The 27,422-nt window shown below is 37.1% G+C and overlaps 1 protein-coding gene across 20 annotated transcripts in view; it reads left to right on the forward strand.

The window, feature by feature from the left end:
- TEX11 (testis expressed 11) overlaps positions 1–26,675 on the forward strand; it is a 196,489-nt gene extending 169,814 nt beyond the window's left edge. For 10 of the 20 annotated variants that reach the window (XM_081566316.1, XM_081566319.1, XM_081566313.1 and 7 more), the window contains 4 exons: positions 124–232; positions 1,185–1,305; positions 25,577–25,741; positions 26,428–26,675. In XM_081566316.1, coding sequence (XP_081422442.1) covers positions 124–232; positions 1,185–1,305; positions 25,577–25,741; positions 26,428–26,499 — 467 coding nt within the window. In that variant the 3' untranslated portion in view covers positions 26,500–26,675. Of the gene's footprint in view, positions 1–123; positions 275–1,135; positions 1,306–25,576; positions 25,742–26,427 lie in introns of all 20 variants that reach the window. The other 10 variants (XR_014075955.1, XR_014075957.1, XR_014075952.1 and 7 more) reach the window with 2 other exon arrangements.
- Positions 26,676–27,422: the final 747 nt, after the last annotated feature.

The raw sequence follows: 27,422 nt of genomic DNA on the forward strand, positions 1-27,422 counted from the left end.
CTGTGTTTGTTTTTGTATCTGTTTCAGGTCAGTTTCATTAGAGAAAACCAAGTTGTAACCTAGGATGAAAACTCAATGGATGAGATTATGATGTTCACAATCTTTTTGCTTCCCTTCTTATAGCATTAGCAATGGAAAAGCCTGCATGCTATCCTTCTATTGCTCTGAAGGCCTTGAAAAAGGCTTTGTTTTTCCACAAAAGGAAGGAATCAGTTGATGTTTTGAGATACAGGTTGGTAAATATAATTCAACATGGAATCCTAGCTTTTTGATAGCCAAAAATGCTATAATCAATGTCCCATTTGTTATCAATCATACTCAACTGCCTCAAAAGATGATTGGGGTACACTTGTAACTCCTGGACTAAAAAGCCCTCAGCCCTCAGAACAGCTCCATATTTAGAGTTGTGTTACAGACCGAGGCAAGATGAAGGAATCTGGTTGTCCCAAAGGAGAAAAAGGAGAAAGTTACTACTTTTTGTGAGTCTTTATATATAATAAAATTATTGATTAAGTATTGATACCTTTCATTCAGTACTAAATGTGCCAATTGTACAGAAAAGTACAAAGATTAATATAACAAGCACCAATGTATCCACTGCTCAAATTTAACAGATACTAACATTTTGGCACATTTGCCTCATATTTTTTTCTAAGCACCTTTCTTTAAGGACCAATAAGTGCTGTACATAATATAAATTAATATTTATTGGAGATTTTATGTTCTCTATTCCCAGACATGAGGGAAAAATAGATATTGTGTGATTTTTCTCTGAAAAACTTCATAACAGTCTTCCTTTTCTGAGACATGAGAGACAGTTCTCCTGGAATTATTCCCAGTTTAAATCCAATTCCCTTTCCCCATTTGAGGATGTAATGAGATGCTTTAAAGTGCATGTAGATGAAACCAGCTCATGAAATATAGTAAACAGACACAACTTCTTAGTTCAGGAAACTAAAAAAAAAGTGAAAGACAGCCATAGGCATAAGAAAATGAAGGATTGGTCAGCCCCTTTTATATCTTCAAAAATCTGTCATTGAGCTTGGAGGCCAGATAAAATTGAAGGAAGAACAGACGTGTTTTGAAGCTCTTAGTCTGGGATGAGGTCCAGATTTTACTTATTGCAGCCATGAAGTCAATGATTTCTTTCCTTATGGGATGAGTTTTCTCTTTTTGATTTTCAGCAAATGTATGCACAACTTGGTTAACCTCTTAGTGCCAGATGGGGTGCCGAATACAGAACTCTGTCCCATGGGAGAAATTTGGAGCAATATTGAAGATGCTCTGATCTTTATTAGCCACACCGTAAGTCAAACAATGATATTAAACTTTAAGCTAATTTTAAAGAACTGAGTTGTCTTATATATTAGAAATTACATAGAATTACATAATGCTTTTTGATATGAGTTTTATTTTGAATAAGTTCATTTTAAAATGTGGTTACACACTATAAAATTTCCCTGGGTTTGTGAAATGTAAATATTAATAGTTAAAAGTAGAAAATTTCTAATATGAGTGTACTATGGAATAGGTCAAAGTGTACCATCTGGCATTTTTAATTATTTTGTATTTTCAAATCTGGTAGAATTGTTATTTCCTTGTGATGATACTAACTCTTTGGAAAAGTTTATTGTTCTTCCTGCCACTTCTGAGACAGGTAATAGAGTAGAAGGAACACTGAAGACGACTTATATTTTAGTCCTTCCTCTGCTGATTTTCCCTTTTCAGTGCAGGTTTAATTCAGTAATTTTCAAATTAGCTTTATTAAGATGTAATTTACATACATAAAATTCACTCATTGTTTGTGTATAATTCCATGATTTTTAGTAAATTTGTGGTTATGCAACTGTCACCATACTCCAGTTTTAGAGTATTTCCATTACCCACAGAAGTGTCCCATTGCCTGTTTGCAGTTAATCCCTGCTTCCATTTTCAGGTCCAGGGAACCACTGATCTGCTTTTTATCTCTATAGATTTTCTCTTTCTAGACACTTCATATAAATGAAATCATACTTGTGACCTCTTGTGTCTGGCTTCTTTCAATTTAGCTTACTGTTTTTGATGTTCACTCATGCTGTAGCATGTATCAGCAATGAAAAGGAATGGCCTTGTTATTGCTGAATAAATAGAATACTATTCTGTTGAATCAGTATGTCACATTTTGTTCACTAGTTGGTAAATACTTTATTTGTTTCCACTTTTTGGCTATAACAAATAATGCTACTATGAGCATTTGTGGATAAGTCTTTGTTTTCAAGGGTTTGTTTTCAATTCTGTTGAGTATGTGAATTAATGGGTTATATGCTAACACTCTATATTTAACTTTTTGAGGAACTGCAATCTGTTTCCCAAAGTTGTTGATGAATTTTACATTCCTACCAGCAGTGTAGGAGGGTTCCAATTTCTTCACATCCTTATCAACACTTCCTATTGTCCATATTTTTTTATTAGAGCCATCCTACTGGGTATGTAATGGTAGCACATTGTGGGTTTTATTTGAACTTCTTGGTAGCTAACACTGTTGATCTTTTTTTCATGTGCTTATTGACCATTTGTTCTTTGGAAAGATACCTATTCAATTATTTTCCCATTTTTAAAATTGGATTCTCAGTGAGTTTTAAGAGTTCTTTATGTATTCTAGATACAAATCCTTTATCAAATATACTATTTGTAAGTATTATCTCCCAGTCTCTGGCTTGTCTTTTCATTTTTTAGTGGCATTATTTAAAAAGCAAATGTTCTGAATTTTGATGAAGCCCAGTTTGTCATCTTTTCTTTTATGGGTCATGTTTTTAGTCATGATAAGAAGTCTTTGCCTATTCCAAATTTACAAAGATTTTCTTCTATTTTTTTCTTGTAGCTTTTATACTCTTATTTCTTACATATTGGTCTATGATTCATTTTGAGTTAATTTTTGTTTATGGTGTATGAGGTAAGGATCTGAATGGCTTCTCGTTTGTTTGTTTTTGCATAAGGTTATTCCTCCTCTGCTGTTTGACTTCAGTTTTCTCATGTAAAATGGAAATAATAATACTTTCTCTTATTCCCATGAGGTTCTAAGGATCAACTGAAATAATAATATGTGTTGTGAACTTGAGCAGCTCATATACATGTAAGGTAGTATTGTTATTGTAAGGGAGCTGTAAAATATTAAGGTTAAATGGCCTGCTTAAAGTCATACAAAAAGTCATTATTTGAGTCCATGTTAATATCCAAGGATCCTGACTTGCCCGATTGCTTCTTCATATACAAATGTCTGCAAACCACAACAGATGGTGGAATAATATATCAGGGTGACAACCTGGTACAAACTAGCATCGTCTTACAGAAACCCAGAATTCTGAAACTATGTAATTATGGCCAGTGTGAATTTAAGTTAAAAAAAAAAAAACTTCCACATTCAACATTTTGGAGATACATACATCTTTTTTTCCCCTCATTTTAACCTCCTTTTGGAAGAAGAAATAATTTAATTTCTAAGCCATGAGCCTCATCTGGACCTTCAGATGTGTTTGCCATAGTAACGAATACAAACTAAAATTAAATTGTACTATAAATTCAGATTGATCAATTTCCATAGTCTCTATATAAGGCCAGAACTGCTCTGAGCATTTTGTTTTTTCCACTTTTATTCTGTCTAATGTATTACTATTCCATCTCTCTGACTCTTGAATTGCCTGTTAGGTTAGTATTTTTATACTTTTTTGACCAGTCTCCCATCCATAATTGTTAATTCTCTGAAACGTGATGGAATAGTTAGCTTTTTATGCAGATATTTAATAACCCTCTTATCTCCTTATATAGTATATGTTGCTTTTTAATGTTTGATTGAATGTGGTGTGCACCCCTTTTGTTTTAAATGCTTGGAAAAAAATTTGCCCTTGTTTGACTTTTCTGATGACCAGTCACTCATTCATTACTTATTAAGCAGATAACCTTTATCGAGTATGCCCATACAGTGGCAAAATGGCTGTTGCACAAACATAAAACCTCAGGCCCACACTATCATGCTTTACGTTTTACAGTGCATTCTTACATCCATTATTACATTTGACCACCCCACCCCCAGTAATTCTATGAAGCAGGCAATACTGATATTATCCTTGATTTACAAATGAGAGAATTTTTAAAATTCAAAAATGTCAAGTTACCAATTTGCCTAAGTTCGTATGACTAGTGAATGAAAGAATTAGAACTGTCTGACCTCAATTTCAGAACTCTTTCCACCAGAACACATGTCTTATTTATGTGCTCTTGCTAGGAATTTCAGTTTAAGTTGGTATTTAGTATACTTTGTGCCTAGCCCTATAGCCTAAAGATTTTCTCCTCTTTTTATGAGTTTTATGTTTTACATTTAAGTTCATAATACATTTCAAGTTAATTTTTGTATGAGTTGTGAGATTTAAGCTGAGTTTCATTTTCGCCTATGATATCTAGTTGCCCTCGCACCGTTTGTTGACAAGGCTGTCTTTCCTCCATTAAATTGCTTTTGTACTTCTGACAAAAATTGATTGGATATACTTGTGTGAGTCTGTTACTGGGTTCTTCATTTTCTCTATGTGTTAATCCTTCTGCCAGTACCATACAGTCCTGATTACTATAATGTCTTAAAAGCAAGTAGAGTGATTGCACCAACTTTATTGTTCTATTGCATAATTGTTATAAGCTGTCTAGTTCCATTGCCTTTCTGTATTCATTTTAGAGTAATCTTTTCTAAATCTGCAAAAATTCCTCCTGGGATTTTGATAGGAATTGCATTAAACTGTATTTGATTCCTAGGACTGCTATAACAAATTGCCACAAACTGGGTAACTTATAATAGGTGAAATTTATTCTCTCACAGTTCTGGAGGCTAGAAATCTGAAAATCAAGGTGTCAGCAGGCTGTACTCTCTCCATAGGCTCTATGGGGAGGATCCTTCTTTGCCTCTCCCTGTCTTTTGGTGGTTGCTGTCAAACCTTGGCATTCCTTGGCTTATAGATTTCTCACTCCAGTCTCTGTCACCACATGGCATTCTCCCCATCTGTCTGTCTTTCTCTTTTTCTCATAAGTGCACATCCATTACTGGATTAAGGGTTCACTCTACTTCAGTATGATCTCAACTTAATTACATCTGTAGTGACCCTATTTCCAAATATGGTCATATGATGAGGTACCAGGAAGGACATGAATTTGGAGGGGGAGCTACATCCAACCTGGTACCCTATATATCAAGAATTGACGTGTTAAATTATATGTCAGTTTTTAAAAAGAATTGATGCCTTTATTATATTGAATCTTCCAACCCATAAACAGGGTATGTCTCTTTGTTTATTTAGATTTTTTATTTCTTTCATCAGCATTATATAATTTTCAACATATAAATCCTATATATGTGTTGTTAGATTTACATCCAGGCAAGAATACTGGAGTGGATTGCCATTTCCTTCTCCCGGGGATCTTCCCAATCCAGGAATCGAACCCGGGGCTCCTGCATTGCAGGCAGATTCTTTACCGACTGAACTATGAGGGAAGCCCATATTGTCTCTATGGGTGAATTATTACTGGGCTGTCAAATCTGTTGCATTGATCTGTGTGTCTTTTTGTTCTGGGACCATACTATTTAATTATTATCACTTTATTGTATGCTTTGAAATCAGGAAGTGGTGTACCTCCAGCTTTGCTCTTCTTTCTCAAGATTGTTTTGGCTATTCAGGATATTTTTGTGGTTCCATACGAATTTTTAAATTTTTTCCAGTTGTGTGAAATATTCCTTTAGAATTTTGATAGAGACTGCATTGAATCTGAAGATTGCTTGGGTGCTATGGATATTTTAACAATATTAATTCTTCCAATCTATGAGCATGGATTCAATTTCTTTCATCAGGATCTTATATTTTTCAGGGTACAGTTCTTTCTCTTTCTGATAGTTTATTATTAGTGTATAGAAATACCACAGATTTCTGTATATTTTTTCTCCTGTAACTTTACTGAATTCATTTATTAGTTCCAACAGTTTTTTGATGCAGTCTTTAGGGTTTTCTATATATGTAGTATCATGTCATCTGCAAATCATGGGTTTTACTTCTTTCTTTCTGATTTGGATGAATTTTCTTTTTCTTGCCTAGTTGCTCTGGATAAGACATTCAAAACTATGTTGTATGAAAGAGGTGAGAATGGACATCCATGTCTTGTTTCTGATCTTAGAGGAAACACTTTTACCTTTTTGCTATTGAGTATGATGTTAGCTGTGGGTTTGTCATCAGTTCAGTTCAGTTGCTCAGTCATGTCCGACTCTTTGCGACCCCATGGACTGCAGCATGCCAGGCCTCCCTGTCCATCACCAACTCCCAGAGTCCACCCAAACCCATGTCCATTGAGTCGGTGATGCCATCCAACCATTTCATCCTCTGTCATCCCCTTCTCCTCCTGCCCTCAATCTTTCCCAGCATCAGGGTCTTTTCAAATGAGTCAGCTCTTCACATCAGGTGGCCAAAGTATTGGAAAATTTCCTTAAGATTAAAGATCTAGAAGGTTGAACAACTGAGATTCAAGCTTCAGGTATTTTTGTCTTTGAAGGCCATTCTTTTAATGTTTCCTTCAGCAATATGTGAACTGTGAACTTCCAGATGTTCAAGCTGGTTTTAGAAAAGGCAGAGGAACCAGAGATCAAATTGCCAACATCCACTGGATCATCGAAAAAGCAAGAGAGTTCCAGAAAAACATCTCTTTCTGCTTTATTAACTATGCCAAAGCCTTTGGCTGTGTGGATCACAATAAACTGTGCAAAATTCTGAAAGAGATGAGCATAGCAGACCACCTGACCTGCCTCTTAAGAAATCTGTATGCAGGTCAGGAAGCAACAGTTAGAACTGGACATGGAACAACAGACTGGCTCCAAATAGGAAAAGGAGTACGTCAAGGCTGGATATTGTCACCCTGCTTATTTAACTTATATGCAAAGTACATCATGAGAAACGCTGGGCTGGATGAAGTACAAGCTGGAATCAAGATTGCCGGGAGAAATATCAATAACCTCAGATATGCAGATGATACCACTCTTATGGCAGAAAGTGAAGAAGAGCCTCTTGATGAAAGTGAAAGAGGAGAGTGAAAAAGTTGGCTTAAAATTCAGCATTCAAAAAACTAAGATCATAGTTTTGTCATATATGGTTTTTATTATGTTGAGGCACATTCCCTTGCTACCCACTTTTTTGAGCTTTCATCATAAGTGGATGTTCAATTTGATCAAATGCTTTTTCTATATCTACTGAGATGATATAATTTTTATCCTTCATTTTGTTATATGATATATTATGCTGATTGATTTGCAGATGTTGAACCATCCTTGCATCCCTGGAATAAATCCCACTTAACCATGGTGTATGATTCTTTTAATGAATTGTTGACTTTGGTTTGCTACTGTTTTGTTGAGAATTTTTGCATCTGTGTTCATCAACGATATTAGCTTGTAATTTTCTTTTCTTGTGGTATTCTTGTTTGGTTTTGGTATCAGGGTAATGCTGGCCTCATAAAATGCGTTTGAAAATGTTCCCTCATCTTTAATATTTTAGAAGAATTTGAGAAGGATAAGTAGTAAATCTTTGATTTTTGGAAGCATTTACCAGGGAAGCCATTCCATCCTGGACTTTTGTTTGTTGGGAGGTGTTTGATTACTGTTCTAATCTCCTTTACTAGTAATTGGTCTATTCAGGTTTTCTATTTCTTCATGATTCAGTCTTGGTAGGTTGTATGCTTCTAGGAATTAGCCCATTATTTCTAGGTTGTCCAATTTGTTGGCTTATAATTGTTCATGTTATTCTCTTATGATCCATCGTATTTCAGTAGTATCAAATACAACTTTTACTCTTTCAATTCTGATTTTATTTATTTGAGTCCTCTTTTTTTCTTGGTTAGTCTAAACTAAAGGCTTGTCAATTCTGTCTGTCTTCTCAAAGAACCAGCTCTTGGGTGTGTTGATCTTTTCTATTATCTTTTTAGTCTTTATTTATTTCTGTTCTGATCTTTATTATTTCCTTCCTTCCACTAATTTTGGGTTTCATTTGTTCTTTCTTTTCTGGTTTCTTTACATGTAAATTTAGTTTGTTTATTTGAGATTTTTCTTGTTTCTTGAGGTAGACCTGCATCACTATGAACCTTTCTCTTGGAACAACTTTTGCTCTATCCCGTAGATTTTGGTATGGGATATTTATGTTTTATTTGTTTTTTGGTATAGTTTGACTTCTCTTTTGATTTCTTCAAAGGCCAGTTGGTTTTTCAGTAGCATGTTGTTTTATATCCACATCTTTGTGGTTTTTCTGGTTTTCTTCTTGTAATTGATCTTGAGTTTTTTATGGTCATTATGGTCAGAATGGAGAATGAAATGGCAACTCACTCCAGTATTTTTGCCTAGAGAATTCTGTGGACGGAAGAGCCTGGTGGGCTGCTGTCCATGGGGTCACACAGAGTCGGACACGACTGAAGCTACTTAGCATGCATGCATGCATTGGAGAAGGAAATGGCAACCCATTCCAGTATTCTTGCCTGGAAAATCCCAGGGACAGAGGAGCCTGGTGGGCTGTCGTCTATGGGGTCGCACAGAGTCAGACATGACTGAAGCAACTTAGCAGCAGCAGCATGATCAGAATAGATACTTGATATGATTACAGTCTTCTTAAATTTATTGAGACTTGTTTTATGGCCTAATATGTGATCTATCCTAGAGAATGTTGCATGTGCACTTGAGAAGACTATTCTGCTGCTTTTGGATGGAGTGTTCTGTATATGTCTATTAAATCCTTTGGACTAATGTGTCATTTAAGGCCAATATTTTCTCATTGATTTTCTGTCTGGATGATCCATCCCTTGCTGTAAGTGAGGTGTTAAAATCCCCTACTATGATTGGATTGTTTTCAGTTTCTCCCTTTAGGTTCATTAATATTTGATTTACATATTTTGGTGCTTCTATTTTAGGTGCACATATATTTATAAATGCTTTATATCTTTCTGAACTGACCTCAGTATCATTATGTAGTGCCCTTCTTTTTCTTTTATTATAGTTTTTATTTTAAAGTTTGTTTTATCTGATTCGAGTATTGCTACACTACCTTTCTTGGGTTTCTTCTGCATAGAATATCTTTTTCCATCCCTTCACACTGCCTGTATATGTCCTTACTTCTGAAGTGTGAATCGCTTATAGATAGCATGTAGATAATTCCTGTTTTTCAATCCATTCAGCCACTCTGTGTCTTTTGATTGTGAGTGTTTCACACTTACCTTTAAAGTAATTATTGATAGGTATGTACTTACTGCCATTTTGTTAATTATTTCCTATTTCTTTTTGTAGTTTCTCTCTGTCCCTTTCTTCTTCTCTTTCTCTCTTCCCTTGTGCTTTAGTGCCTTTCTTTAATGTTATGTTTGAATTCTCTCTCATTTTCTTTTGAGTGTTTCCTGTAATATTTTTCATTGCGGTTACCATGAGGTTCACATATAACAGTCTTTGTATATACCAGTTTCTTATAAGTTGATAGTAAGTTAACATTAAACTCATTCCAAAGCTTTACATTTTTGCTCCATCCTTTACAAGTTTTATATTTTTGATGGCACCTTTTATGTATTTTCATTTTATGCATCCCCGCTCCAGTATTCTTGCCTGGAGAATCCTAGGGACGGCGAAGCCTAGTGGGCTGCCGTCTATGGGGTCGCACAGAGTCGGACACGACTGAAGCGACTTAGCAGTAACTAAATATTGTAATTATAGTTAATTTTACTGCTTTTGTCTTTTAACCTTCATATTTTCTTCATAAGTGATTGATCTACTACCTTTACTATACATTCACCTTTTTCCAGTGAGAGTATTACTTTTATATGTTTTCTTACTATCAATTACTGCCTTTTTTAGCTTAGAGAAATTCCTTTAACATTTCTTGTGAGGCATTCTTAGTGATGATGAATTCCTAAAAGAGTTAAAGCTTCTGCTTATCTGGAAATCTCTTAATCACTCTCAATTCTGAGTGATAACCTTGCTGGGTAGAAAATTCATGGTTGAAAATTTTTTCCTTTTGGCACTTTAAATATGTCTTGCCACTCCCTTCTGACTTGTACATTATCTGCTGAAATATCTGCTGATAGTCTTATGTGGTTTCCCTTGAACGTAATAAGTTGTTTTTTCTCTTGCTGCTTATAAGATTCTCTCTTTATCCTTAACTTTTACCATTTTAATTATACTGTATCTTAGTGTGGTTTTCTTTGGGTTCATCTTATTTGTAACTCTCTGGGTTTTCTGGACCTAGATGTCTGTTTCCTCTCCCAGATGGGGGGATGTTTTCAGCCATTATTTCTTCAAATAATTTTTCTGGCCCTTCTCTCTCTTCTCCTTCTGGGACCTCTTTAATGTGACTAATAATATTCTTGATGTTATCCAAGAAGTCCCTTAAAATATCTTCACTTTTTTTTTTAAATTCACTTTTTAAATTATTTTTTCATTTTGTTGCTCTAAGTGATTTCTATTACTTTATCTTCCAGCTCACTAATTTGCTGTTAAACCCCTGAAGTGCATTTTTAGCTCAGTTATAACTTCTGTTTGGTTCTTTCTTATAGTAATATTTTCTTCTCTATTATTCTCCCAAGTTTGGTGAGCATCTTTGTGACCATTGTTTTGAACACTTTACAAAGGTAGATTGTTTATGTACTTTTCATTAAAGTCTTTTCTGGGGATTTGGTCTTTGGCTTGGAACATATTCTTCTATATCCTCATTTTGTCTGACTCTATGGTTATCTTCATATATTAGGCAAAATAGCTACCTCTCCTGGTCTTGAATGAGAGTTCTTGTGTAATAGATGATCTATGGAGCCTGGAAACACATTCTTCCCTGGACTCAGAGCCAAGCACTGAAGAGATGTCCCTTATGTGGGTTCTTGTGGGGCCACAGCTGCTAATGGGGAGAGTGAGGCAAAGTGTGTGTGCTTATCCCCTCAGTTGTAGCACAGCTGTTGCATGGAAGGTTGAAGATGGGGTACATGCTGACCTGGTTGAAGAACAGTTGTTGTATGGGGGGTGAGCTCAGGGTGCTCCCCTGGCCCAGCTGTGGTAAGATCGCTGTGGAGGTGGAGAGCACAGGATAACTGCCTGATCTCATTGCATTGCAACTGCTGCACTCAGGATGGTGGGGGGTAGTGCTCTCACCAAGTCCAGGTATAGTACAGCTGTTGTGTGAGGTAGGCAAGTGCTCAGGGTGCTCACCCAGCCAGGTTGTTGTGTAGGCTGTGCAGAGCATGTACAATTGTGTAACCAGGCTAGAGAGCAGACACAAAAAATGGTACCTACCAGCTCAGTCACCAGCAGTTTAGGATATGATTGCAAAAACAGTGACAGCCAATGCTTCTGTCCCTAGAGAAAGTCTCAGGAAGTTCCTGCCTCCCCAGTAGCTGCTGTAAGATCAGTAAGTAGGTCTCCCTTACTTTAGGTGCTTTTCAAACTGTTGCTTTTCCTCTAGATTTCAGTGTGAATGGGATTGTCTATGAGCCATTTAAGTGCAGGTTTTTCATTCCCTATTGTTCTTTAGTTCTCTTGGAACTCTTAATACCCATTGATTTTTAAAACCAGACATTTTGGGATCTTGTCTTTCTGTTGCTGGATCCAGGGGTTGGGGTGCCTGATGTGGGGTTCAAACTCTTCACTCCTCAAGGGAAAATTCCATATTTTGGTATCCCTCACAACTGTGGGTCACTGCTCCTAGAGTAGAATCCCAGGCAAGACCATGTCTCTGCCTCTCCTACCTGTTTCAAAGTGTCTCCTTTATCTTTTGTTTGTAAAGGTGCTGTCCATCTAGTTTTCAGGTCTTTTTCAAAGGAAAATCATTCGAAATATAGCTGTAAATTTGTTGTGTTCATGAGAGGAACTGTGTTCATGGTTTTCCTGTGCTACCTTTTTGAACCTCCCTTCACTCTCTATTTTTTAAATTGAAGTTTAGTTGACTTAAAATATTGTATTAGTTATTTTATATATTTTTTTCAGATTATTTTCCTTTATAGTTTATTATAAGACATTGAATATTGTTCCTTGTGCTATACAGTAGCACCTTGGTACTTATTTATTTTATCTATAGTAGTCTATCCATTAATCCAATACTCCTAATTTATCTCTCCCCCCTTTCCTCCCTCTGTGGTAACCCCAAGTTTGTTTTCTATGTCTGTGAGTCTGTTTCTGTTTTATATGTAGATTCATTTGTGTTATTTTTTATCTTCCACATGTAATATTTGTCTTTCTCTCTCTGACTTACTTCCCTTAGTATGATATTCACTAGGTCCATCCGTGTTGCAGCAAATGGCATTATTTCAATTTTTTATGGCTAATATTCCATTGGATGTATATATTCCACATCTTCTTAAGCCAGTTGTATGTTGATGGGCACTTGAGTTGTTTACTTGTTTTGACTATTGTAAATAATGTTGTTTATGAACATTGGGGTGTATGTATCTTTTCAAAATAGAGTTTTCATCTTTTCCAGATATATGCCTAGGAGTAGGATTGCTGGATCATGTGTTAACGCTCTTTTTAGTTTTTTAAGGAAACTCCATACTGTTTTCCATAGTGGTGCCACCAGTTTACATCCTCACCAACAGTGTAGGAAGGTCTTCTTTTCTCCACACCCTTTCCAGAATTTATTATTTGTAAGCTTCTTGATGATGGCCATTCTGACCAATGATAACTCATTGTGGTTTTGATTTGCATTTGTCTAGAAATTTATGACCTCAAGCATCTTTTCATGTGCCTATTGGCTGTCTGTACATCTTCTTTGGAGACGTGTCTATTTAAGTTTTCTGACAATTTCTATTGACCTTTTTTGATATTGAGTTATATAAACTGCTTTTATATTTCAGATATTAAACCATTGTTTGTTGAATTATTTGCAAATAATTTCTGTCATTCTGTAGGTTGTCTTTTTGTTTTGTTGATGTTTTCCTTATAATTTGTTTTTATTTCGTTTGCCTTGGAAGACTGACCAAAGAAAACATTGCTATGATTTATGTCAGGTAATGTTTTGCCTATGTTAACTTCTAGTTTTTTGGTGTCAGGTCTTATATTTAGGTCTTCAAACCATGTCGAGTTTATTGTTGAATATAGTATGAGGGAGTGTTCTAATTTTATTGATTTACATGTAGCTGTCTAGCTTTTCCAATGCCACTTGCTGAAGGGACTCCTTTTCTCCATTATATATTATGCCTCCTTTGTCATTGTTGTTGTTCACTCGCTCAGTCATAGCTGACTCTTTGTGACCCCATGGACTGTAGCATGCCAGTCCACATGGTAGCATGTGCTTTATCATCTCCCAGAACTTGCACAAACTCATGTCCATTGAGTCAGTAATGCCATCCAACCATCTCATCTTCTGTTGTCCCCTTCTCCTCCTGCCTTCAATCTTTCCCACCATCAGGGTCTTTTCCAATGAGTTGGCTCTTCACATCAGGTGGCCAAAGTATTGGAGTTTCAGCTTCAGCATCAGTCCTTCCAATGAATATTTAGGATTGATTTCCTTTAGGATTGACTGGTGTGATCTTCTTGCAGTCCAAGGGACTCTCAAGAGTCTTCTCCAACACCATAGTTCAAAAGCATTCTTCAGTATTCAGCCTTCTTTATGGTCCAACTCTCACATCCATACATGAATACTGGAAAAACCATGGCTTTGACTATATGGACCTTTGTCGACAAAGTAATGTCTCTGCTTTCTAATATGCTGTCTAGGTTGGTCACAGCTTATCTTCCAAGGAGCAAGCATCTTTTAATTTCATGGCTGCAGTCACCATCTGCAGTGATTTTGGAGCCCAAGAAAAGAAAGTCTCTCACTGTTTCTGTCGTTTCCCCATCTATTTGCCATGAAGTGATGGGACCAGATGCCATGATCTTAGTTTTTGAATGTTGAGTTTTAAGCCAGCTGTTTCCCTCTCCTTTTTCACCTTCATCAAAAGGCTCTTTAGTGCTTCTTCACTTCTGCCAGAAGGGTCGTGTCATCTGCATGTCTGAGGTTATTGATATTTCTCCTTGCAATCTTGATTCCAGCTTGTGCTTCATCCAGCCTGGCATTTCACGTGATGTACTCTGCATATAAGTTAAATAAGCAGGGTGACAATATACAGCCTTGAGATACTCCTTTCCCAATTTGGAACCAGTCTGTTGTTCCGTGTCCAGTTCTGTTGCTTGACACCAAGAGCACAAGCAATAAAATTTTAAAAATCAATGAATTAGACAACAGCAAAATTAAAAAAGTTTTCTGCAGAGGACCATCAAGGAAGTGAAAAGGCAACCCACAAAAGGGCAGTAAATGTTGGGAAATCATATATTTGTTAAAGGACTTGTGCTTAGAATATAGAAAGAGCTCTTACAACTCGATAATATGAAGACAAATAAATTTTTTAATGGGAAAAGGATGTGTATAGACAGTTCTCCAAAGAACATATTCACATGACCAGTAAGCATATGAAAGATTCTTGACATCATTAGTCATCAGAGATAGGCACATCAGAACACAGTGGTCAAAGAAAAAGTGATCTACCATTTGATACCCACTAAGATAGGTATAATCAAAAAGACATGTAATAATAAGTATTGACAAGGATGTGGAGAAGTTGGTGATCTCATACACTGTGTTACTCTACAGTAGTACAGCTGCTTTGGAAAACAGTCTGGCTAAGTTGCTTAGAAGGTTAAACATGGAGTTACCACATGACCCAGTAATTTCACTTCAAGGTATATAGCCATAAAAAATGAAAACAAATGCCAAACAAAGACTTATATAGAAATGTTCATAGCAGCATTATTCATAATAGCCAAAAATGGGAGCAACCCAAATATCTACCAACTGATGAATGGATAAACAAAATGTGATATGGCCATTAAAAAAAATGAGGTGTTGATACATGCTACAACATGGACCTTGAAAGCATTATGCTAAGTGAAAGATGCCAATCATAAAGGACTGCATACTGTGTGACTTTGGACATTTATCTGAAATGTCCAAAATGGTCCAATTTATAAAAGACAGAAATTAGATTAGTGGTTGCCCAGGGATTGGGGGAGATGGGTATTGACTGCTAATGGGCATGGTTGTTTCCTTTTAGGGGGATGAAAATATTCTAAAATTGAAATTTAGTATTCTGTGAGCATACTAAAAGCTATTGAATTGTACACTTTAAATAGGTAAATGGTATGGTATGTGAATTATATCTCAATAAAGCTGATATACTTCAGGACCCCTGAAGAGAGCCTGAAAAGATGGCATTTGTGTTCCAGAACATCTACAATTTTGTTAGAGATATGATGATTGCTATACTTATTAAGATCTTAAGGACAGAGAAAACTGGCTTCAGATATGAGCCCCAGAAAGTCATAAGTGCAAACACCTCTATTTGCTGGAGTTGATTTGTATATTACCATAGGCAAGCCTATGTTGCATTGGGGTGAGTAGCTGCATAGATGCATTTCTTTGTTGAAGATTAATGGTTCACCTGAGCAGTGCTGGACAGGAGGGTAGTTAATGCAAATGAAAATAAAACTCCTCTAGTTCCCTAACTCGTTGAATGGCAGTATCATTCTTCTGATTGTCCAAGCTAGACATCTAGGAGTTATCCTCAACTCCTCCCTCACTCCCATTTCTATTACTAAGTCCTATCAATTCTGTCTCCTAAATATCATGTCCATTCATTTTTTCCCACCTTCCATCATCACCAACCTAGTTCAGGTTATCATCTCTTACCTCAGCTACTACAGGAAACTTTTAGCTGGTCTCCTGGCATCTCTTGCTGTCTTCATCTCTCCCTCTAGCAACCAGAGTGATCTTTTAAATTTTCAAATACATATGACCTTGCTTAATCTCCTTCAATAGTTTCCCATTGCTCTTAAAAACCAAAATCCTGAACATGACCTACAAGGGCCTGCCTACCTGTCTGTCCTCATCTTGATTCACTCTTTCCATCATTCTCTACTGCTAACCACACTATACAAGGCCACCAGTTGCTATCTCCTAGACAAATTTGATGACCTCTTTCTTTACCCTGGCCTTCATTATTAACCACTGCCTCTTTACTGAAATTGTCTTTTCTTTTGTCCTTTATTTTCTCATCACTCTCTGTGTTATCTTTTTCCTCTTACCACCCAACTATGAACATTTCTAATATTCTCTACTCTTTCCTTCTCCATATTCTATACTCTGTCCTTTAAATGGACAGAGTTCATTTAACTTCATCCTGAGTTCCAGTCCATATCTGCAACAGCCTACATATCTCCAAAGTTGCCTCAGTCTCAACATAATTAAAATAGAACTTAACATTATCTTGATTCCTTATCCCCAGAAACATTTTCTTCCAATTTCTTTTAATGGTATCAGCATTCTCTCAGCCACTCAAACTATATACTTTAGGCCATTTTTAATTGACCTATCTTCCATTCCCCATATCAAACCAAGTTATACTGATTCTTCCTTTAGAACTTTTCTTACATCTTTCCATTTCCATTGTCACTATTCTAGTTCTGACCCTCATCACTTCATACTTTGTCTCTTACAAGACCATTTGGTCTCACTGTATTTGTTTTCTCACACTCAGGTCTGTTCTAAATACCATTATCATTTCAGTCTTATTAAAACTCCACTTTTATCATATAACTTTCCTTCTCAGAAAGTTTCAGTGACTTTTCATTGCCAGCAGAATAAATTTCAAAATCTGTAGCCTGTTAGGCAAAACCTTTAACACTCCAGCCCAATGTTTCACAAATTAACTTCCACAATATGTTAGTGAATGATTTACATACTCTGGATTAAACAGAGTTCCATGGTTTCATTACTGTAAAACTTCCTAAAACTTTTAATGAACTAATGTTCATTATAACGCTCCGAGAGGTTGTATATAGAATGCAGTACTTCCAAAATGTATTTGACTAAAGAACCCTATTTTTATACACCATCTGTTAACATTTGTCATGACACTAATGTTCTAAGGAAAAGCATCTAGGAAGTGCTTAGGTAGCCCCATCCTACATTTCCAGCCCTATTTCCCATTAATTTCCCTACGTCAATTGTCTGCTTGAGCCAGATGACCATTAGTCCCCCTCAGATTCAAACACAGTCTGAGTCTTTATTGATTCAGTTCTGCCCACGTGAAATGCCCATCTCTTTCTCTGTATATATATTTTAAGTTGAGATACAATTCATTTATCATAAAATTCACAGTTTTAAAGTCTACAATTCAGTGGTTTTTAGTATATACACAAAATCCTGCAAATACCATCAGTATCTAAATCCAGAACATCTTCACCCTGAAAAGAAATCCCATAACCATTAGCAGTCACTCCCCATTCCCCCCTCCCCCAGCCCCTGGCAACTACCAATCTGCTGTCCCTCTGGATTTGCCTGTTCTGGACATTTCATATAACCTCTCTATAGCTAGATCACCTATGCATCTACCCTAAGATCATGTCTATTTGTTTAGTCATTGTTCAGTTAATTAGTTAAAAATCACAACATGGTCATGTCAGGTTGTGAATATGCAAAGTAGATGACATTCTGTCTTTAAGGAACTTCCAGTGTAGTGGGTTTGGAAGATCCCCTGAGAGGAGGGCATGGCAACCCACTCCAGTATTTTTGCCTGGAGAATCCCCATGGATAGAGGAGCCTGGCGGGCTACAGTCCATGGGGTCATAAAGAGTTGGCCATGACTGAGCGACTAAAGAAAGCACACAGCATAGCCTAATGGAGGTGACAGACAATATAGCTTGTAACTGCTGCTGTAGTGCTGTGAACAAAGTGTCATAGAAACAAAGTAGAACATATGTATTCATTGTGGAGAGTCAGGGAAAGCCTGAGAGGAGGTAGCATTTGACTGGATATTGATTGATTTGTTCATTCATTCATTTACCAAATATGTATTGTGCCCTTATTATGTGCCTGGCACAGCGTTGGACCCTGAGGATACAAAGATGAACAAGAAAAGTTCCCTGTACTCAAGGAGCTCAACCGGGTAGAGGAGATACATAATGCACAGTTTAAAAACAATGTGATATAAGTTGTATTAGAGGAATGTAAAGCTTACTGTGGGAACAGAGAAAGGAATAACTTTGGTTGTTAATTTGAAGAAAAAGTAGAACTTTATCAGGTGGATAAGGACTGGGTGGGAGTGGTGGCATTTCAAACAGAAATCTAGACCTCTGACTGGCAGCCCAGTGCTCGTTCCTTTGACTGAGCTGGAGCATCTAATGTCTGTGTCACTCTGACTACTCCTTAATCATGTAACTGGTGTGATCCTCTTTGTACATGGATAACTTTATACAATGTCTCCCCAGAGGGATTATGTGTTATTTAGGATAAAAGCTTTGTCTTCTCCCTCTTGGCACCCTCATTCTCATAGTGTTTTATGCATTTTTATAAATCCACATGAGTGAAAGTACAGCTTAGATAATGTCATTGACACTCTCAAGAAGCTGCTGCTCAGGTCTTCTATCACATGTCCCCTTTCAAGGGCTCGAAACTTCTTGTGTAGCTGAAGGGTTTTAACATGGAATGAGCACACAAGTGCTCCCTTTGTGGTCCATCTTCTATATGAGAATTATGAAAGTAGCTCCTTAGCCTAATCCTTTTTGCTATCGCGAAATCTTGTGATCAGCCATGTTAAAAGGCAAAGGGGAGATTGGTTCAAGATGGCAGAGTAGAAGGAGATGTGTTCATCTCCTCCTACAAGAGCACCAAAATCACAACTAGGTCGTTGAACAACCATCAACAGTAGAACCCTGGAACCTACCAAAAAAATATACCCCACATCCAAAGACAAAGAAAAAGCTGCAGCGAGACTGTAGGAAGGGCACAATCACAGTAAAATCAAATCCCATACCTGCCAGGTAGGTGATCCACAAACTGGAGAACAATAATACCAAAGAGCCTCTTGATAAAAGTGAAAGATACACAGATGACACAACCCTTATGGCAGAAAGCAAAGAGGAACTAAAGAGCCTCATGATGAAAGTGAAACAAGAGAGTGAAAAAGTTGGCTTAAAACTCAACATTCAAGAAACGAAGATCGTGGCATCTGGTCCCATCACTTCATAGCAAATAGATGGGGAAACAATGGAAACCATGGCAGACTTTCTTTTCTTGGGCTCCAAAATCACTGTAGATGGTGACTGCAGCCATGAAATTAAAAGACGCTTGCTCCTTGGAAGAAAAGCTACCACCAACCTAGACAGCATATTAAAAAGCAGACACATTACTTTGCCAACAATGGTCTGTTTAGTCAAAGCTATCATTTTGCCAATAGTCATGTATAGATGTGAGAGTTGGACCATAAAGAAGGCTGAGCACCAAACAATTGATTCTTTTGCACTGTGGTGTTGGAGAAGACTCTTGAGAGTCTGTTTGACGGCAAGGAGATCAAAGCAGTCAATCCTAAAGGTTATCAGCCCCAAATATTCATTGAAAGGACTGATGCTAAAACTGAAGCACCAATAATTTGGCCACCTGATGCAAAGAATTGACTCATTGGAAAAGACTCTGATATTGGAAAAGATTGAAGGCAAGAAGAGAAGATCTTCATGACCCAGATAACCACGATGGTGTGATCACTGGACTAAAGCCAGATATCCTGGAATGTGAAGTCAATGTGTAGGTCTTAGGAAGCATCACTATGAACAAAGCTAGTGGAGATTATGGAATTCCAGTTGAGCTATTTCAAATCTTAAAAGATGATGCTGTGAAAGTGCTGCACTCAATATGCCAGCAAATTTGGAAAACGGAGCAGTGGCCACAGGACTGGAAAAGGGCAGTTTTCATTCCAATCCCAAAGAAAGGCAATGCCAAAGAATATTCAAACTACTGCACAATTGCACTCATTTCACACGTTAGCAAAGTAATGCTCAAAATTCTCCAAGCCAGGCATCAACAGTACGTGAACCATGAACTTCCAGATGTTCAAGCTAGATTTAGAAAAGGCAGAGGAACCAGAGATCAAACTGCCAACATCAGTTGGATCATGGAAAAAGCAAGAGAGTTCCAGAAAAACATCTGCTTTATTGACTATGCCAAAGCCTTTGACTGTGTGGATCACAACAAACTATGGAAAATTCTTAAAGAGATGGGAATACCAGACCACCTTACCTGCCTCCTGAGAAATCTGTATGCAGGTCAGGAAGCAAGAGTTAGAACTGGACATGAAACAAGAAACTGGTTCCAAGTCGGGAAAGAAGTACATCAAGGCTGTATGTTGTCACTCTGCTTATTTAACTTATATGCAGAGTACATCATGAGAAATGCTGGACTAGATGAAGCACAAGCTGGAATCAAGATTGCCAGGAGACAATCAATAGCCTCAGATATGCAGATGACACCACCTTATGGCAGAAAGTGAAGAAGAACTAAAGAGCCTCTTGAAAGTGAAAGAGGAGAGTGAAAAAATTGGCTTAAAATTCAGCATTCAGAAAACTAAGATCATGGCATCTGGTCTTATCACTTCATGGCAAATAGATGGGGAAACAGTGGAAAGAGAGAGAGACTTTATTTTGGGGGCTCCAAAATCACTGCAGATGGTGACTGCAGCCATGAAATTAAAAGACGCTTGCTCCTTGGAAGGAAAGTTATGACCAACCTAGACAGCATATTAAAAAGCAGAGACATTACTTTGCCAACAGAAGTGCATCTAGTCAAAGCTTTGGTTTTTTCAGTAGTCATGTATGGATGTGAGAGTTGGACTATAAAGAAAGCTGAGCACCGAAGAATTGATGCTTTTGAACTGTGGTGTTGGAGAAGACTCTTGAGAGTCCCTTGACAGCAAGGAGATCCAACCAGTCCATCCTAAAGGAAATCAGTCCTGAATATTCATTGGAAGGACTGATGCTGAAGCTGAAACTCCAGTACTTTGGCCACCTGATGCAGAGAACTGACTCATTTGCAAAGACCCTGATGCTGGGAATGATTGAAGGTGGAAGGAGAAGGGGATGACAGAGGATGAGATGGTTGATGGCATCACTGACTCCATGGACATGAGTTTGAGTAAGCTCCGGGAGTTGGTGATGGGCAGGGAAGCCTGGCGTGCTGCAGTCCATGAAGTCAAAAAGAGTTGGACATGACTGAGCAACTGAACTGATCATAATTCTGCCCACCAGAGCAAGACTTAGTTTTACCCACCACCACTCCCTCCCATCAAGAAGCTTGCACAAGCCTCTTAGCCTCCTCCATCAGAGGACAGACAGAAGAAGAAAGGAGGAGAGTCCCACAGAGCGCATAACAAAAATGACGTTACAGAAAGTTAGTCATGATGAAAAAGCAGAAAGTTATGTCCCAGATGAAGGGACAAGATAAAACCCCAGAAAAACAAATAAATGCAGTGGATATAGACAACCTTCCTGACAAAGAATTCAGAATAATGACAGTGAAGATGATCCAGGATCTCAGAAAAAGAATGGAGAAGATGCAAGAAATGTTTACCAAAGACCTACAAGAACTAAAGAACAAATAAACAGGTGGACAGTACACTAGAAGGAATCAATAGCAGAATAGCTGAGGCAGCAGAATGGATAAGTGACATGGAAAACAGAATGGTGGAATTCACTCACTGCCACAAAGCAGAATATAGAAAAAAGAATGAAAAGAAATGAAGACAGCTTAAGAGACATCTGGGACAACATTAAACACACCAATATTTGCATGACAGGAGTCCCAGAAGGAGAAGAGAGAGAGAAAGGACCTGAGAAAATATTTGAAAACAAATAGCTGAAAACTTCCCTAACATGGGAAAGGAAATAGTCAACTAAGTCCAGGAATCACACAGAGTCCCAGGCAGGATAAACCCAAGGCAGAACACACCGAGACACATAGTAATCAAACTGACAAAAATTAAAGACAAAGATAAGATATTGAAAACAAAAAGGGAAAATGACTAATAGCATACAAGGGAACTCCCATAAGATTATCAGCTGATTTCTCAATGGAAACTCTGCAAGCCAGAAGAGAATGGCATGATATATTTAAAGCGATGAAAGAGAAGAACCTACAACCAAGAATACTCTACCCAGCAAGACTCTCATTCATATTTGATGGAGAAATCAAAGGCTTTCCAGACAACCAAAAGTTAAGAGAATTCTGCACCAGGAAACCCAAGATAAGGAAAAGATCTACAAAAAAATAAACCCAAAGCAATTAAGAAAATGGTACTATGATCATACATATTGATAATTATCTTAAATATAAATGGATTAAATGCACCAACCAAAAGACATAGAGTGGCTGGCTAGATGAAAACATGTGCTTATATGCACTTCCACTTACCACCTCACTCTGCTTTTAACCCCCTAAATTGTATGTAATTATTTTGTATTGTTACACTAATCATGTTTCCATTATGGCTTGTGATTGTAATTATATTTTATTTTTTGTCTGGCTATGGATTGTGAAAACGGATAAACATCCTTTACTATTGTGATTATGTAACTATTACTCATTTAATACCTTTCTATCATGATTGGTCAACAGAAAATAATAGAATTCTATATCACTAAAACTACCATTTAATAGAAAAACCTGTGATCACTTTTAAATTTTTTTTCATTTATTTTTAATTGAATGATAATTGCTTTACAATATTATGTTGGTTTCTGCCATATAATAGCATGAATCAGCCATAGGTATATATATGTTCCCTTCCTCTTGAACCTCCGTCTGACCTCCCACCCCATCCCACCCCTCTAGGTTGTCACAGAGCCCCAGTTTGAGCTCCCTGAGTCACAGCAAATTCCCACTGGCCATCTGTTTTACATATAGTAGTGTATACTGTTTCCATGCTACTCTCTCCATTCGTCCCACCCTCTCCTCCCCTGCCCCCGGTGTCCATAAGTCTGTTCTCTATGTCTGTATCTCTATTGCTGCCTCCAAATAGGTTCATCAGTACCATCTTTCTGGATTCCATATGTATACATTAATATATGATATTTGTTTTTCTCTGTGACTTAACTTCACTCTGTAAATAGGCTCTACGTTCATCCACCTCGTTAGCACTGACTCAAATGCATTCCTTTTTATGGCTGAGTAATACTCCATTTTGTACATGTACCACAGCTTCTTTATTCATTCATCTGTCAACAGACATCTAGGTTGCTTCCATGTCCTAGCTATTGTAAATAGTGCTGCAGTAAACATTCGGGCACATGTATCTTTTTCAGTTATGGTTTTCTCAGGGTATATGCCCAATAGTTGGATTGTTGGGTCATATGGTAGTTTTAGTCCTAGTTTTTTAAGGAATCTCTATAGTGTCTTCCATAGTGGCTGTATCAGATAGTTTATGTAATTACTTTTTAAAATCCAAATGCACATTAGAATTACCTTGGAATTTTTTGAAAAATACAGATGCCCAGATACTGTTTTTTCCTCCAAAGCTCCAGATGTGATTCTTTTGAGCAGCCATGTTTAAAAACAACTGAACTTTAGGATAATCTTTTATTTTTATCTAGTTTGTTTCACTTTTTCTATTTCATTTAGTTTGTTTTCCAATTTCTCTTTTTATTCTTTCTCAAGGCTTAAAGGTTTTGTGTATATATGTATATGCATATATATAATTTATGATATGTATATATTTTAGAAAAATTATGAATTTTTCCTAGCTAAAAAATTTGACATTTTGATTCCACTTGTTTGACTAAGTATGAATAGAATGTGAGATTTCTAATTTATATTCACTCAAAACTTGAATACAATTCCATTTATTCTGGCACATACTATTACTGCTAAAAGTCTAGAAAGCTTATTATCTTAGTGATTTAAAAAATTTGAATGAGGCTTGAATATAAAGAGATACTATAAATATAAATATTTATAAATATAAAGAGAATATAAAGAAATACTATGTTGTTTTAAAAAACAGGAAATTTAACATGTGATGCAGTATTAACTAAATTACAGGTTTTGTTCAAATTTCACAAAATTTTATGCAAATTTCACAAAAAATTTTGTTCTCATACGTTATTCAAGATTCCATTTTGTATTTAGTTGCATTGAGCAACTTCAGCTACATGCAATAAATTGTGATAAATTCTCTTTTCATTTTTATTCTGTTGCAGATACTTTCTAATTTTCCTTGTTACGGCTTCTTAGATACACCCATCATTTAAAAGTGGACATTTAACTTCCAAATACATGGGGTTTTTTAAATATCTTTGATATTAATCTCTCATTTTGATATTAATTTCCTATTTAAATGCTTTCTTCTCTGCAATCACCCTGTGTTTTTTCAGTCTTTTAACTTTATTGAGGCTTTCAGTGGCTAAGTCAAAGATCTCTCGGTACATGTCACATTGCATACGTGGGTTATTTTCAAATATCTTTTGATACTGATTTCTAACATAATTCCACAGTGGTTAAAGACTCTGTATGATTTCAAAACCTTTCGACCATGAGATTTTTGCACCTTTTTTTATTTCCCTGGATATGTTCTACTGTCTCCTGGTTTATAGTCTTTGGGAACTTGAATAGAATTTGTATCCTACTCTTGTGTGAAAATTGTGTAAATCTTAATTATGTTGAGTTGGTTCATAGTGCTTTTTGAGTCTGCTGCATCCTTCTACTTTTCTGTCTATTCATTCTATTAATTTTTGAGAGTTTGATATTGAAACTCCAACTAAAAATCTGAATTTATCTACTTAATAAGTGTAATATATAGTGGAACTCTATGTAACTCTGTTCTGTATTTTCCAAGCCTCCTATACATATGTTAACATACATAATTTTAAAAATAAAATGAAAGAAAAATTTAAAAAGAAATGTGTCCTGCATTCATAGCTAGGTAGATACTGTCAACACAAAGATGAGTAGTTTTAAATTACAATAAGTTGACTTCAAGTAAAACAGATTACCCTCCGTAATCAGTTTTTACCTTCAAAGTGGAAACAGGTTTCCTGGAGAAGGATTTCTGCCTCAAGATTCTAACAGAAATTCTGCCTGGGTTTCCAGCCTACTGGCCTGCCCTACAGATTTCAGACTCAAGATCACAACATCAAGTCCTACCTGAATTTATAGCCTGCTAGCCTGCTTTACAGATTTCAAACTTGCCAACCCCTATATTGTGTGAGCCAGTTCCTTAAATCTCTATCGATACATGCAAAAAAGAAAGATTAATATAAGTTCTGTTCCAAACACAGGACTGATTCAGGTCAAGAAAATTAAGAGATTCGATAAAACTGCAGATTCAGTAAAACTGATTCTTGACAAGCTTCTCTGAAAATTAGAGATAGGTATTGGGGAGATAATTGACTGAGGACAGCAATAAGGGTCCAAGCAGGTTTTTCTCCTGCTTCAGAAAAAACAGAACTCAGTGCAAGAGGGCTTCACTGCTGTTTTAGTTTATATGTCACTTCAAGAGGTCTTGCTATGGAACATGCTACAGCTGACAGAACTTAAAGGTACTCTTCTCCTCCTCTTCCAGAGCACAGGATTGCTCACAGAAGCTGTGGGTTTCTTCCTCGGTGTTGGCAGAGCACCCATTGTTTAATAATAATGGGATGCAGCTCTGATAGAATCAGTGCTACAGTGATTGTGAGAGTAATACCTGTAAACCTATTGTTCTTGGATTTTAGGAAGGCTACCCAGAAATGGAGATTCTCTGGCTGATGATCAAGTCCTGGAATATTGGCGTATATCTGTACAGTAGACGCATGTATATATCTACTGAAAAATGGTGCAGCCTGGCACTGCGTCTCCTTGACCACCTTGGCTCCCTCAAGAGCACCTATGAAACTCGGGTGAGGAAGAAGAGGGTTAGGGGTGGATGGCATGACTCGGGATAGAGAGGTTCTATCTAGCTCTCAGTAAGGACACAACCCTACCGTCCTTGACTAGGAAAGGATCTTGACCATTGTTTCTCTTGGTAGTTTCATGAACTGCAAGAGTTATGGGACTATAAACAGTAACTTCTTATAGTGAAAACCAGGAAAACAAGGCAAACCAGGTAAACATGGCAAACAAGGCAAATTTAGGAATAGCAAGTGGAATCGAATTAAGAAAAATGCCAAGGGTGAGCTCAGGAAAGATGCATCACTGTCAGTGCCAGTGCACATAGGGAAGACCTCTCTGCAAACAATGACTGTTTAAAACGACATTTTCTGCAGGAATTATTTTGAGCAGAATTATTTCTGGGTCCTTAGCTCACCAAGAGAGGCTTGATGGAGAAAAAGTTTTTGTATCAAATAAGAGCAAAGAATGTTTTATCTTTTAGGTACTTTATCTTTTATAATAGCTGCTAGTAAAATTAAACCTAGTGTCACAGGATCCCTTTTCCCCAAGAGAGCACTGTATGTTCTCCCCAGAGTCATGCTTCAGGTCTCAGAAGGTAAAGGTTATTAGATTCTCATGCCATCAACATGGGTCTGGGAAGCTTTCCCACATTTCCCTTCCTCTCAAGAAATCTATTTGCTGTTCTCTTTCCCAGGTGCGTACTCTGTACAGTGAGCTTGTGGAAGCAATGGATAAAACCAAGGGCTCAGCTTTTAATGAAGAGTGAGAACTGCTGGAACAAGGTATATACACTGGCAAGCTGACAGCAACTTGAAGATGTGTGGTTCTAAGATGTTGAATGTTTAAATTCTTACCAAACTTGCTGTTTTGTTTCTGTTTTCTCCTACACTGTTTTCATGCTGTTAAGTGAAATTTCCAAAAATAAAAGCATTTTGACTTTTACTGTTGTGACCAGCTCATTTCTGAGGGACAAATGATTTTTCCAAAGTGCTAAGGAACATATATACGTATATATATTGGGCTTTCCTGGTGGCTCAGACGGTAAAGAATCTTCCTGCAATGCAGGAGACCCAGGTTCAATCTCTGGGCTGAGAAGATCCCCTGGAGGAGGAAATGGCAACCCACTCCAGTATTCTTGCCTGGAGAATTCCATAGACAGAGGAGCCTGGAGGGCTACAGTCCATGGGGTTGCAAAGAGTCAGACACAATGGAGCAACTCTTGAAATAGCCCATGTGAGAGCAAGATGATTCATGCCCCATGTGAACAAAAGGGGATATTCATCCTGATTCAATACAGATTGCATTTTATTTAAGTGCTCTAATTCCCAATACCTGAACATAACACTCTTCATCAGACAGACCTTAGTGGTCTGTGGGCCCAGCATTGATCAGATTTCATGAAATCTATGACATCCTTGAGACTTGGTTGTCCAGGCTCTATCAGAACATACCCTGACAGAAAATGCAACCCTGAGACAATGCGATCCACCTTTTTTTGCTAATTGGTAAAATACGCTTCCTCATACTGAACAGAAATTTGTCTCATAGCAAGTTTGTTTCCTCTGTCCCCCTATCATCCTGGCTTTTTTCTTCTGGTTATACATCCTCAGACTCCCTCACCTGTTCCTTGTATGATGTAGTTACCTCACCTTTCCCAGAGCCAAAGCCCACGTTCCAGTGAGGTCTGAC

This window comes from Giraffa tippelskirchi, chromosome X, assembly GCF_054371585.1.
Source record: "Giraffa tippelskirchi isolate mGirTip1 chromosome X, T2T-mGirTip1v1.2.pri, whole genome shotgun sequence".
In the NCBI taxonomy this organism is placed as follows: domain Eukaryota; kingdom Metazoa; phylum Chordata; class Mammalia; order Artiodactyla; family Giraffidae; genus Giraffa; species Giraffa tippelskirchi.